The sequence below is a fragment of the Ambystoma mexicanum genome, chromosome 13 (genome assembly GCF_040938575.1).
Source record: "Ambystoma mexicanum isolate Mex_15411 chromosome 13, UKY_AmexF1_1, whole genome shotgun sequence".
Classification (NCBI taxonomy): Eukaryota; Metazoa; Chordata; class Amphibia; order Caudata; family Ambystomatidae; genus Ambystoma; species Ambystoma mexicanum.
In genome coordinates, this window is record NC_090938.1 from 787415407 (window position 1) to 787430138 (window position 14732).

A 14732-nucleotide genomic window follows, 5' to 3' on the forward strand; every position below is an offset into this window, starting at 1 on the left:
GACACTACTCACCTCGAAGGCGGGATCAAGGTGGTCCGATATCAGAGACCTCGGCCCTCCGAGTTGATGTGGGCTTGAACTCTGGACCGGTGGGGTCTTCCGATGAAGGTACATGAGGTTGAATGAAAGACCCCACACAACTGCTTGAGAATTCAATACGACTTTATTAATTCATTCAAGAAAGGAGCAGAAAGCATGTTACCAAAGCGTCATTTTACACTCAAAACTGCCCTTCAGAAGAGGCCACATGGCCAGAGACCAGACCAGCAATGGTTAAGAATCCAACCACTTCACAGAGCACCAGAATATAGTGGAAGGGGGTCCAGGGGAAAGGTGGGGCATTACAGCTCGGGGGAAACCGCCATCTCTTGTAATGCTCCACAGCACAAAAATACAAAACAAATGCCTTTGCCAGTCCCACGCAATGGCAAAGACCATGCCCTTCACAGAGATTTCTAGAAATCAGAGGACACCGACATCTTCATCCTAACATCAAGGCCCTGCTACAAAAGAGCTCAATCCTGCATGTAAGTGAACACCTTAAGATGCACAATGAATTTGATTATTTCTTTTGTAAACAGGTTTTTGTGGCAAGCTACACCACGGCTCTAGTCGGGTCAAGCTACAGTGTGGGGCCCAGCCAGGATAGGCTACGGGGCAGTGCATGGTTTGGACAAGTTACAGCGTGGGAGGAGTTGGGGAAATGGAGCTCCCTAGGCCTAGTCGAGCCCTTCTACATAGACTACAATTTAATCTCACCTGTGCATGTTGCTCAAGTGAAGTATTCTTCAACCCATACACACGGAGATGTGGCGCACAATAGAACAATGGCACAATGAAAAGCACAGAATGGCTAAACAAAAAAATATATATATATAAGGTGGTCACATCCCACCCCAACCACAATCCCGGCAGCTATGTACATTTCAAGGTCGGAAAAAGAGGAAGGGACTGCCTCGGGAGGGGGCACAAACATGAAATCTCCAAGGGAAAGTGGTGTGAGGTGTACAAGGAAAATCTTACCAATTTCAGCAAAACATACACTCCCCCCCCCCCCCCATATCCACAGGAATCAGGTCCCCAAATATTAAGAAACAGGCAACCAAGTGTAAGGTATAGACAAAACAAAAAGTCATGACTCCGTCATGTCAGGTGAAGGCCTGTTCTGCACAGGAAACAGGAAGCGCATCCCAGTGTCCGACAGAGGGAAGAGTTTGTCCGAGGAAGGCTAGTGGGAAAGTTGAGCCATGATATGTGGGGAATCATTGGCCGAGGGGGCGGCCGAGTCCATGGGAAGAATCGGATACATGGGGGCGAGAATTGTGGTTATGTCTAACGAGGCGGGGGTATGAAGGACAGGAAGCTGGCAGCACTTGGCACATGCTACAACTCCAGCTTCTTGTTGATCAGCAGAGAGCACGAGGAGAGGGCGCCACCGAGCTTTGCCACTTCAGTACAGGCAGCCGGAACCAGGGTGTAGTCTGGAAGCTTCTGGAAAGTCTGGAAAAGAGAGCGAGAGATGCAGTGGTGCAATTGGGTCAATTTGGCAGTAAAGCAGTGTTATTTTATAATCCAACAAGAGAGATTTGGGGTTAGTAAATTGTCTGCAAAGTTGGTAAATTGACAGGTTATGAGATGAGTTAACATCAGAGAAGAAGCCATTTTCTACAGATGATTTACTACCCAACCAAAAACCAACTGAAATGAATAAGGAAGCACACACCTACATATGTGACAAGTTATCAGAAGATTTGAGCACACACAAAAACACAATTAGAATAAGCGTTCTTAGAGGGGTTCACTGTTTCTTTATACATCTTTAAACCGGACTCAAATTACAGAAAATATGTTACAATTGTTCTTATGGAGCAACCCCCAAGGTAAAGGTTTCCATTTTATAATGGAATTAGATTCGCTGGCAACACCCTGGTCCTTTTCATCGCAAGCAAAAATCAGGACTCTGGATACGTCAAATTTGGGCATCGTGATCTGAACACACTGCTGTCCACTGACACCACCATACAAAATCCCACCACCTGCCACATCCCGCTCGCCCCCAGCCAGACAAACCAAACATTACAGACCGGCTTAGCACCATTCCTACCACTCCGGCCCTCCCCACATTCACATCCTTCCATCCGACTCCCCAATACAACACCATCCTCCCACAGGCACTCTGCAAAGTTGCACCCCTCCAATTACAAAACCCCATAACAAGCACCACAAACTATGGCTCAACGGTTCACTCTTCTCCAGCGAGCAGGAGCTGGACGCCTAGAATGAGCCTTGCAAAAGAACCCATGCCCATCAAATAGGTCACCACTCCTGCACTGTTGCAACAAATACAAAAACAGCGGTACGCAATGCCAAAGCCACCCATTATTATCTCCAGGAACTCCAATTGCACAGAAACTGTTCAACATTGTCAAGTCCACTGCCTTTGCAACTCCCTCATGAACTACTTCAACTCCAAAACACTATCATCAGGACAGCTCTCCCACCCTCCACCCCATTGACACCGACCCTCACTGCCAAAACGAAACCTGCACACTTCCTAGACGATGCACGCCCACCTCAAGCCGCCTCCAAGTGCTATGCCATCCTAGGTCCCGTCTGGATCAGTATAATCAACTCCCGTCTCTTGCACGCCATCATCGTCACTGCACTCAACGAGAAATCTCACCCTCCAAACAAAACATCTCTCGACGCCACGCTCCCTGAAAATTAGCGCCCCATTACTATCCTACCATACCTTGCCAGCATCATGGAACACCGTCACTAACCAACAGCAACACCACATTACCACAAACAACCTACTCGACTCATTCCCATCTGGCTTTCGACCTGGACACTGCACCGAGACCCCCTACTCTTCACATCCCCAGTTACCTTCACATCCCCAGTTACCTCCATAGTATTACCTCCATAGTGTTGCATACAAAGGACACACCGGACTACTCGTACTCCTCAATCTCTTTGTAGCCTTCAACATAATTGACCACATCATTCTACAGCACATCCTAGTTCATAAGATTAAGCTCTCGCACTGTAAACGAGTGGTTCACCTCAGAATACACAGTCTCGATTCCCCCTTAACTATCAGAGACCCCCCCCCCACCCCTGTCAAGTATGGATACCACAAGGCTCCTCCCCATCTCTGTTCCTTTTCAACTTACGTGTTGAATCCCTTGGGAAGACAGTTGGCAAACAACGCCCATATTCCACCAAAATGCAGATAACACAAATACACTTCCAAATGTTACCTCCTTCACAACGCCACACCCTCAAAACATGTCTCTCCACTATCACCAAATGGATGGACACCCACTTCCTCAAACTCAACCCTTTCAAAACAGGTTACCTCCTCCTCTGCAGCCAAGGGTGAAACTCAACCTCACCCCCTGGATGCAAGAACTCACCGTGGACAATCCACACATCCCTCTCCACTTCTGTCAAATGCCTTGGCCTCACCATCGACACACACCTTTCCTCCACACACGCCACAGAGTTGCTGTAACCAAAACATGCAATTTCCAACTTCACCACTGCAAAATCAGACCTACCCTTCCTCCTGATGACTTCCTCACTGCAGTCCAAGGACTGGCTCTTTCCAAGCTGGAGTAAGGAAAGACTCTCCTCAATGGACTCAGCAAAAGCTCCCTTGGCGCCCTGAAAGCCATACAAAACAGTGGCCAGGCTCATCCTCCTGCTACCCAATCATGCACACATCACCCCCACTCTTGCCAAGTTACACTGCCCCCCCCCCACACCCAGAGAATTGCCTTAGGATATGATAGGTTATTTATAACGCACTTAATACCCAGGAGGTTTCCAAGCGCGGACCCGGGGATCGAACCTGTGTTGCTCTGTCGTCTTGCTTCCAAGGCGAGCATGTTGCCCCTGAGCTATCCTGCTGAGACTGTAAAAGGACTGCATTGTATTCGAAGCCACACACCTCAAAACTCCATCTTACCTTGATGACAAACTCAAATTCATCACCCACACAAACATCAGACAAGCCAACCAACACCTACACATTCCACTCTGCAAACTCACATGCACCCAACAAAGAAGCATTTACCCAGTGGCCACAGAACACCCTCCCTCTCCACATACGCACCGCAGCCTCCATCACCACTTTCAGAAAGAGCCTCAGAAAGCCATTTCCCTCCACACGGCCCTGCCCCCCCTACACTACCACTTGCCTGTCCTGATCTCATCATTCCCTGGAAGCATTCCGCTTTAACTCCCACCTTTCCAAACTTTAAACCAGGACAGGCGCTCCAAGACTCTCTGGGAGAGGGCCAGCTCTAAAGAAAATTTCAAATAAAATAAAACCGAACACTGCCAGAAGATTTCACTGCCCTGCTGGCAATAATCAACTTGAACAGGCTTTCTTTAGATTTGTAGCAGGGTGCAAGCGCGGCTTAAACTTAACTGCGCCACCGCCTGCAAAGATTTCTTATGGGAATTCAGGACGAACATAGACACCCTCAGCACTTAAGGGGTTAAAGATGCATGCAATGAAGCTGCTTGCAGCCAATCATTGAAGGAATACATGTTGCAATGGACGGCACCCGGGCGATGAAGCCTCCAGACAGTCAAGACGGAAACTGGTACCTTCAGAGCTCCATAGAAACAAGAACCAACATGTTTTCTGTCATTTGTGGCAGGGTGCAGGCATGGTTTCAAGTAAATAAGTGTTTGCAGATTTCGGTACCATCTGGTATATTATAGTTATTTTTACATGGTCGGTTGTAGTGACCCCATAGTTCTGGTTAAGTTGGCTTTCCCATATCAAGTGAACTTTCTGGGCGGCTTATACAACTTGGTGCCATTCAACAAAACTTTGCACACAGAAAAATGAGACTGAATGATTTTGGAAAGTTTGGGGCAGTTTTGTCAGGTGGGACAATTTACTGGGGTCTAGTCACAAAATCCGGATAGGTTTTAATGGGGGGTGAGGGGAGGACAAGTGCAGAGTGCATGTGGCTACAGCCCAAATCGCTGGATGGATTTGGACCAAGCTTGAGAGAGGAGTAGCCTGGTGCTAAAAGAGTGCTTTTGCAAATTTGCAGATTTTTTTTAATTGCCCAAAAATTAGGTATAAATAATTTTTTTGATATCTTGGTTCAGTCGGTGGACTTCCTGATTCTGTGTCTGCGGATGCCTCTGGACCATTCAGAGGTGGGGCGTAACATTTTCAGACATCAATAAAATGTGCAGATTGGTTAATTGAGAAACGTTAGGCAAGGCAAACATTTTCAAATGGCCCAATGTGAGATTTGTAAACTGCACCCGTAGTCCACATTGAGAACATATTTTTTAAAAACACAACATTTCCCTGGCCTTACAAATGAAAACCTGTGGAGGCGATGGGTGGGGAGGATGGAATACGCTGAAAAAGGGCAGAACAAAGACTTTTCTTTTTCTATGTTTGCAGACATACTGTGATGTTCACGGACTGGACACATTTTTGAGGATATATATCGAACAGTACCTTGTAATCCTCTTTCTGTGGCTTGTATCTGCTCACAATCACATATGATGCATAGGCCGCCATCCAGTGGTTGGTACAGAGTATTACATTGTTTTTGAACGAAACGGCGTCGACAGGGGTATATCTGACACCGCACCGTTACGGTTCAGTTGCATTCTCCATAGGAAGAACACTTTTTGGGTGGCCGATACCTTGTGCCATTCGATGAATGTGTAGGAAACTTTGCAAAGAATCTTTTTGGAGGGTTTGGTGCGGTTTCGTCCAAGGGTCTCAAAGTTATAGATGGAGTACTCTCGGATTTTCCAAAATTCAAATGGACTTTAAGGGGAAAGTCATTTGTCACATCTACAGCCTGAACTGCTGGACAGTCACCAAACCTGCACAAGGAGCCTCGGCTAAGGCCCAAAACAGTTTTTTTAGAAATTTAGTGTTAATCCGTTCTTCTCCCCACTACCCATTCATAGGTGCCACAATATAGGTACCAAAAAAAGAAATAATGTGATATATCTTTGGTACCTGTACCTATGGCAGATGGACTTCTGCCATGCCCCAGACAGCCTGGCCAATGCAACCAGGAACTGCGTATGTGTAAAGAGTGCATTGGGTTTGGCTGCGGCAAGGCCAAGGTCTTCCGAGATGCTTAGTACAGCCAAAACATGGCCAAAGCCCATGCCCACTGTCCAGGGCGGCAAGTCAATGGCACTGGCCCTCAATCTGAATAGCGACCACTGGACTATGGTCACAGGCCGGGCCCAATCTCTACTATAGCAGGGCTGGAAAAAGAAAGTAACCTTCAGATATAAAACACTGAAATACACTAAAAAAAAAAACATTAAAAAGGTGTATTATGGTTAAGTTGTCCAGCTCAACTCCTACTGTATTGGTTGGCGGGGCCTGCAATATTGCTGAAGCACAAGCCCGCAGAGATAGATAGCAGTTGCTGGCCATGGCAGCAAGGCATGGCCAGTGGCGTACAGTCCCATTGGAGACTGGACCAGCCTGCAGGCATGGTCCAAAGGATAGAGGGTGGTGTGTGGGGCAGGGATCCTGGTCAAGCCTCACAGGCAATTCAGTTATAACGTGCATCCTCAGCAGGTGCTGCGCCAAGTGACATCAGTATGCACTGCTAAAGTATGTTAAAGCAGTGTCATAGTTCCTTCATGTATATTAAAACAGGAATTATAACTTACAGTGCTGCAACATGAAACATCTTAAAACCTTTGAAATTCAGTGAAAACACTTATTTTGTGCTGTAACCATAACATCCCTTTACCAATGTTTCTTCACTGAAAATATATATGTGCGTTTATCCAGCAATAGTCTTTCTGGTGCTTGAATCTGTTTACAGTCACATGCCATGTATATTTCCCAATATAGTGGCTGGCCTGGAGTATTACAAGTTAATGTCCAAGTAAAAATAGACGTCGACAGGGACATTGCGGTCATACTATTCTATGTGTGCAGGTGTACACAAAGATCCTTGCTGCCCACACCCTCAGATGGTTGTTTTCCGGTACTTGTGTTCCACTATGACGAGTAACTGAAGCTTGACCTTGAAGCCCTGCTGGAAGAGAAGAATTGCTGTTACGCTCCATCAATCTGAAAGCTGCTGTGTCTCCAAGGACTGACCCATAGAGGACTTGGTAAGGGGCCCTCTTCCCGAGCTACAAGGGACCATCGTGCACCAGCTGATCTTTGCCAAAGCTCCCTGGTAGACCGACCTTCGAAAGGCTGTCGACCTGAGATGGGGACTGCCGCGGAATCCCAAGGAGAAGCGCCCGGACTGTTGTCCGCCACTGTCGATGACCGCCGTTGCCAACTGGAGCTGCCATGCTCCCGTTTGCCTAAGAACTTCATTTGATCCAAGGACACTCGTCTGCATCACCGCCCGCTTTATCCTGCTGGAGAAGGCCCGACCGTCAATGCGCCGAGGAGTATCCGCCGGTGGGTTTCCGGCCACCCAAAGACCACATAGATGCAGACGACTCAATGCCCTTGCTGGGCCACAGTTCTTCAAACTCTTTGCGGTTCAGAACTATCGACCTCGAAGTGCCCCGCACACCTCTTCCTTACAGGACGTTTACGCTTCCCCGTCGAGCACCGCTAGGAAAGAAGCTGCCACTTCACCGCCATAGTTCACCGTGTTCTTCGCCAGACGTTTGACGACCCGTGACTCCTGCCTTAAAGGGAGGGCACTCAAGAAGGGCCGTCGATTCCCTGACAAGGAACGCTACAACGCAAGGTACTTTGTGGTTGCAGAACTATTGGAAAGTCTCTTGTGAACAATATATGGACTGGGCTTGTGATATATCTTTATTCTACAGGTTGCCGGGGTGGGGATCTCCACACACAACTGTGTCTAGTGGTAGGGGCCAGTATTTTGCCAATTGTTCTCACCAACTGCCTTCCTCTTACCTCTATTGTTGGTTTCCGTTATGAACTGATCTGTGTGCCATTTAACTGTACAGTTGATCCACTTTAAAGAGGTTTAATAGTAATTGTGGTACCGCATAGACCTGTATATATTTGCCCTTATAGATAACTGAGCACAAAGTGAGTTATTGTGATTGTGTATAACCTTGAATATTAATTATATAAAGACTGTTTTCAGTAATACAGTGTGTGGACATTCCTTTGTGGGGGCTTGGGGACTACACTGTACTTAAGAAACAGCCTGCATCACCTCCTGAGAAGCTAGGCCTTGATTGCTCGTCCATTGCTACCACAATAGAGAATCTTGGCTGGGGTCCTCTGTGCCCCTCCTCTACCATATAGAGAGCAGGAGTACAGACCACCCCCGGTCCCTTACAGGGTGGGGGCGGGGATGGGATGTGCCAGCTGCCCAACAGTGACAGTGCGGAACCGCTTTGAAAGAATCAAGGCTGGATCTGTGCTGCATACGATATCAGGATGGTCGAAGCTTAAATTGTCCTTCGAGCTCAGTCCTCGCTCCTGTGACCATCTGATGGTGAAGAAAAACAATCTGGGGGCAAAGGCACAGTGAAGCATTACAAGCTCTTACACAAGTAGAAGAGGGATAGTGCGAACAAACACCCCCAGCAATGCCTATTTTTACTTTGCAAGTAAAGTGCTTCCAATATCCCGGACCAACCACTTGAGCCATAAGGCCATAACAACTCATTACACCCCACCCCCCCTGTTCCAGGCCATGAAATGGGTGGTTATGGCTATAAGCACCCAGGGTTTGCAATCTGGAAAACTGGTGTGCTATGAACAATGCATTTGGTTCCAATGAACGGGAAGCCTCGTGATGTGATGTCCCGTTCACGGATATAGAATGCTTTAAGATGGCTGCCATGGATCAGGAAGGCAGGACTCCATACGGAGCACCTCTTCCATTTCCATGGGGGCGGGAGGGACACGGAGGGGCGGCAGCAGCGACGGGCGTCACTGAAGTAATAAAGGTGGCTGGGTGTGCGAGGGACGGGAAATTGAAATGAAGGGAGTGTGGGGAGAAGACGGGGCGTGGAGGCTGCCATCATGTTGCTTGGAACATGGGGTGGGATCGGTAGATTTGGCCGCCTGGGTGTTAAAAGATGATAGAATATGCATAGCATATGGGTCTTAACAGATCCGCAAGCCCCAGAAATGAAACAAATGTATAGCTGGAGGAAGACTGCAAACAGTACAGCCCAGCAAAAGCCGGCTGTGCTTAGGCTTACACACCTGAATGGTCTGGAGAAGTGCAAATGGGGGGTGGGGGAATCCCCTCCTACATCGTATGATGGTTTTTCTGGTAAAACCATGGTTTTTAGCCTCGCTTTTATTTATTTTTTTACTCTTTTTATTGATTTTACAACATTTTAAACCATTCCCCAACTGCCCCCCTGCCCACTCCCCAGGACGACTTCTGCGTTGTCCTTGGTCCATTCCTTTCATGAGCCAACCGCCAAAGTTTATTGTAAATCCAAAAGTCTTTAGGGGCTGAGGGCACCATGCAACCCGTAAATCGTCTTTGAGGAAGGCCATAGTTTCTCCCCAGTCTTTTGCAAAGTTGGCCATATTGTTGTTCATGGCATAGTTGCCCACTCGAGGGCTAGGATTTCCCAGATCTTCCGCAGCCAGTCCTGCAACAGTGGTATCTTAGCCTCGCTTTTTGACAGCGTATGTGTCAGGCTTCCAAACTCTGTAGCAGAGGGCCAACTGCCAAACCAGTACTACAGGCAAGTCATTTATGTACACACCCAGACACTACATGCAGACATGCTTTGCACACTCCCAACAGCCAGTGGCTGCTTAAGTCTCAGGAGAGGGTCTGTCATTGCAGAGAACCTCTGGTCGCCCTGCAGGATGAGCACCCGAGGCATGCAATCCAGCGAGCAGCACACATGCACCCTTGCCTCGAGCCTCCAGTGTACTCATGTCCAGGATGTGGGACAGCGGTAGCGCAAGCACAGAAAACCGCTCCAATTCCACACGTATTCCATCACAGATCATACGCAATTAATACCCAATAGAAAAGACCTTCCTGGCTGGGTGCCAAGAACGGTGGCCAGAATAATGCAGTTCAACTAACAGGATGATGACGCGAGAGTCATTCTAACAGTTCAGAAACCAAATCCCTGTAGATCTTCGTCTCACAGTGGATGGAGCTACTCACTACTCACCCCAAGGAAATTCCACACCACCCCTTGGCTTGCTTGGTGTGTGCACAGCACCATGTGGCGGCTTTGTAGGTTTCAAGCATTGCGAGCCCTTTTGAGCGAACAAGCAAAACCAATGTTTGAGACATACAATAATCCTCGGCAACAGACTTGATAAAACCTTGCCACGCTTCGCTAACTGAAAGGGCACAACCTGGAGATGTGGAAAGAAGACTGGTAGAGAATTGGATTAATTATAGGTTCTTTTAGGTAGAAAGGCTACTACAGAGCCTAGGAACCAGGCATGCCCTGCAAGGAAAAGCAAACTGTGCTGGGGTCAGTGACATGCATGGATTACTGGTTGACAAACAGCGATTGCTACAATGAAAGCTACCTTTCCAAGAAAGACACTTGGATGTCAATTTCTTCACTGCGTGCACTCATGCATTCTAAATCCACATTAAGCTCATAAGCAGTAGCAGCGAGCCGGGATAGTGCACCATTTCATTTCACGCTCTGAGAAAACCTGTAGCACGCACAACCCGGCAACACAGAGTGCCAGGGAATCTACGGCAATCCAGTAAAGGTCAACTGCAGTTCTCTGCAATGTGAGGCGATACTGGCAGCATGGTGTCATTCGATGCTGGCTATACCACGCGGATACTCGCACCATGTCGATAACTGCACCAGTCCGATATCCCCTCCTGACTGCACTCTGATTGCACCACTGTTTGCTCCAGATGACACCCTTTTGCCATTTCCCCGCCTTACCCCCAGTTATTTGGTCCCGTCTATACTTGGCTGAGCCGCAATCCTTGCACCATTCCATTTGCGCTGTATTGCACTCCTTGGATAGACACTCCAGGGGCTATTTGCACTGCAATATTTCAACCATGGCATTTTCCCCACAAATTACACCCGTCTGATATCTGCACCTTGGCTCAGACATTCGATGACCCACCTTGTGATATCCAATCTGCTCCTGGTTACAACTCACTGCCACTCTCCAGTGTGGCATAAAACATTGCATGCGTCGGAAACAATGGAACTTGCCTCCGTGGGCTACTTAAAACAGAGCAAAAGCCTGCCACCATCCGCAAGGCGTGGCCCCCATCTACACAGCTGCTCCTGAAGGCGGGCAATAAGCAGCAGTCCAGAGTGCTCCATTGTCAGAGACCCCTCGCACAGCTGGAGAGGCAGTGACCTCACTCAAGACCCTGGACGTACCAGCAGCTGTGACCCGCTGCATTACCTGATCAACCCCATGATATCCTTTCCTGGAGTAATAGCAGTAGAGTGTGGGCCGAGCTGAAATACCACTAGGAACCGTAAAGACGGAGTCAGAGCAGCCGGACTCCGAAGTAAGAGAAGCCAAAAGGACCAATCCACAAAGGGTTCCTGGTCAGATTACCTCCTATGGTACCCCACCAGCCATCAGGATCATTCAGGAATAATGCAGTCACTCCTCCACACCCACCATGACATGGACTCCCCTGAACAAACAGTTGCCCCCCCTCTCTGATGCTCATCAAATGCCCAGGTCCCATCAGCCTACTGATGCCAAGGCACCTGCCCCGAATAATGGAACAGGGACACAGAGGGATGTCTCGCATCCACAACTGACCCTTCGCCTTGAAGCACTCGTAATGTCACCCAAAACAGACCTCACATCCACAATGCCTCTTCTGAACTCCAGACCTAGGAGTCTGGACCGGAGATCAAGGACCACTGCTTAAGACTCCTCAAGGCAGATACAAGCACCCTGCAAAAGTTCTTCCTGGCAACAGACAAGTACACGCATCAGAGAAGAGGCACAGGAAATTACTGAGGCCAGCTACATCCCATGGCAGAACCCACAACAGTGCCAACAATGAGACAATCCACCCTGGGCAAAATATCAACCAAACCACCTGCCTGACCAATGCTCGATCCAGGTCCATGCACAGCTCCAATATCTAGTGCATCCCTGTGGCGGGCTACACCAATATCCTCTTTCCTCATCTAGAGCATCCCTGCGGCTGGCTACACCAATCTCCTCCTCCTTCATCTAGTGCATCCCTTCGGCTGGCTACACCAATCTCCTCCTCCTTCATCTAGTGCATCCCTGCGGCGGGCTACACCAATCTCCTCTTGCTTCATCTAGAGCATCCCTGCGGCTGGCTACATCAATCTCCTCCTCCTCCTTCATCTAGAGCATCCCTGCGGCGGGCTACACCAATCTCATATAGAGCATCCCTGCGGCGGGCTACACCATCCTTCATCAGGCAGACCTGCCCGACTTCAGACGACCATGCCCCTGCCCTGGTGCTCCCACCATCCTTCAAGGTGTGGGACATACCCAGACAAGGAAGAAGGGATGAGATATTACCATCAAACACCAGGGACACAGCCATACAAACATGCCATCGCCGGTATACCAGACTGCAAAGCCCTTGTGGTGGAACGCAGCATCTCACACTGGTCCGATGTGCTGCCCAACGTGTCGCACGAGCCATCATTCAGCAATAAGTTCATGGATGCTTCTGTGGACTGCGATTATCAGACCATCCTCAACAATATGGCTAGAGAGGAAATCCAGCAAGATGGCCAGGACCCTCCCTGCAAACGCAGAAGCATTACAGCGTAAGCAAATGCATGGGCAGTCGTGCAAGGATAGTAAGCCTGTTGCATGGGCTAGCGTGCACGGACAGGATGGCCCGGTGCACAGGCCTTCCTTATGCAACAGAATCACCCAATGCTTGGGCTCTGAAACAGCAACTCCTGTGCAGTAGAAGTCATGCAGAGATCGGATAGTCTGGGGTTTGTATTCTTGTGCACAACGGTATCCCCTGAACGGGCATTCATGCAGGGCTAGCCTAAACTGGTGCTTGGGCCGCTGAGGGACGACCCGTTACTTAAGAGAGAAATTTGAATTAACTTTTTTTTCCCCTGAAGGAGAGTTTATAATTTCACCACTAGGTGGCTCCTAGCAACTCAATTAGGATTATTCCAAACCAACCACTAGATGGCAGCAGTAGGCAAAGCACGAGAGCTTCATGCTGCAAAATGGCTTCCTTTCCGGTTGAAGGCTTCTGGTATAATCTTCGTGTGGAAGCGATAGCGATCAAACGGAGACACGGAAGGTCAGAGTTTGCCTAGATTTGAAGATTTTACAGGGGCTGGAAGAAGGCCCAAGGGAACAATTGAGAGGAAATTAAGGGCAAAACACAGGATTTAGCTAAACACAAGAGCATGCATGCCAACATTCAGGAGTACCTGCGAGAAGGGATAGAAGCGCAGCAAAAAAAGTAGTGGAACTGTGACCTCGGCGGGGGACAGAGTAGGAAGGAAAGGAGCACCATGTAACTCATTTTTCAAGGGTTGGAGCCATGCCGGTTGACAGCCAATTGAGTTGAAAGAGATTCAGTTTAGTCGTAACCGATTTCTGGGGGTAAAATGGAGAAGTGTGCTTTAACTTCACAAAGAACTGTTCCGGAATGGTGAAAATGGTTGCAAAAGGGATTGGAGCCGGTAACAGTAGTGGAACACCGTAACCGCTCACTTCGACCACTGCCTACGAGGGAGATTTTGCAACAGAAAGTGGGAGAATTGGATTCTCCCCTTGGATTGCATTTTGCTTAAAATTATTTTATGAGGGGAAACATTTAAAAAAAAAAAAAAAAAACACAATATTTTCTAATAAACAAAAAACAAAAAAAATCTTCTCCCACCCTAAAGGTGAATGAAAGTCCAAGACCAGTTCTCCCATTTTAAACTGAGCTGCACTGCAGGGCTTTATAGTGCCAAAAGTTTGCTCACCCACCTCGGGGAGCTATGGAGCGCCTCTCTACACTTACATATATATACTCCAGATGTAGAAGGGCCATCCTGTGCTCGATGTGTAGCAAACGCCAGCCACAAAACAGCCAGACTGTGCCCCAGGGTTGCAGACAGCGACAGGCATTTCCTATCCCCTGGTCCAGAGTGGACTGTCAGGATCCAGTCATAATTCGGACCCCCCATCCCCCTTCACAGGGGCAGCCCAAGACTTTTTATAGGGGTGACCTGATGAGGTTCTTGGGGTGGCACATTCATAGAGCCAGCGTTTTAATAAGGGGGGGCTGTGCCCCCCCCCTTAGCTGTGCCCCTTCCCCTTCACCCCAGCCAAAGCCAGTCCCATGCACCATGAGCCTGGAACATGGTCCGCTCCAGCAATGCAGGTCTTGGGGGTGCATGGGCACAGTTACTCAATATGTCGAACTTCATGGGTGAGTTGGACTACAACTCCCATGATGCTTTCCCACAGACTATGTGGCTAGGGATAGTGGGAGATGAAGTCATAAGCATCCTTCAATGACTTGGGGGGGGGGGGTGAGGGGGGGTCAGAACATTGAGTTTGCACCACATATTTACTTGTGCATGAGATTTTCATGCAAGTGTAAAAAAATAAATGGAATCCACACCTCCCAATTGTGATGCTGGACATGCATTGGAGGGACAGGGCCTCCATGTCCTTGTCCTATAGTCCTTTTATCATGTGTGTTGCGTGTTATTTTCTGCACAGGAGTCCATGTGGGACTACTGGCAGTGCAGCTCTTCCTTTTTTTGCTTTGGCGAACAGACCATTGAGATACCCTTATGGCACCCAT

General features: G+C 48.5%; 1 protein-coding gene across 1 annotated transcript in view; it reads right to left on the minus strand.

Annotated features, from left to right (window-relative positions):
- Positions 1-144: 144 nt before the first annotated feature.
- Positions 145-14732, minus strand: part of DDAH2 (DDAH family member 2, ADMA-independent) — a 114230-nt gene continuing 99642 nt past the window's right edge. The window contains exon 7 of the mRNA XM_069635160.1: positions 145-1500. Within this exon, the coding sequence (XP_069491261.1) occupies positions 1384-1500 (117 nt within the window). The 3' untranslated portion in view covers positions 145-1383. The remainder of the gene's footprint in view (positions 1501-14732) is intronic.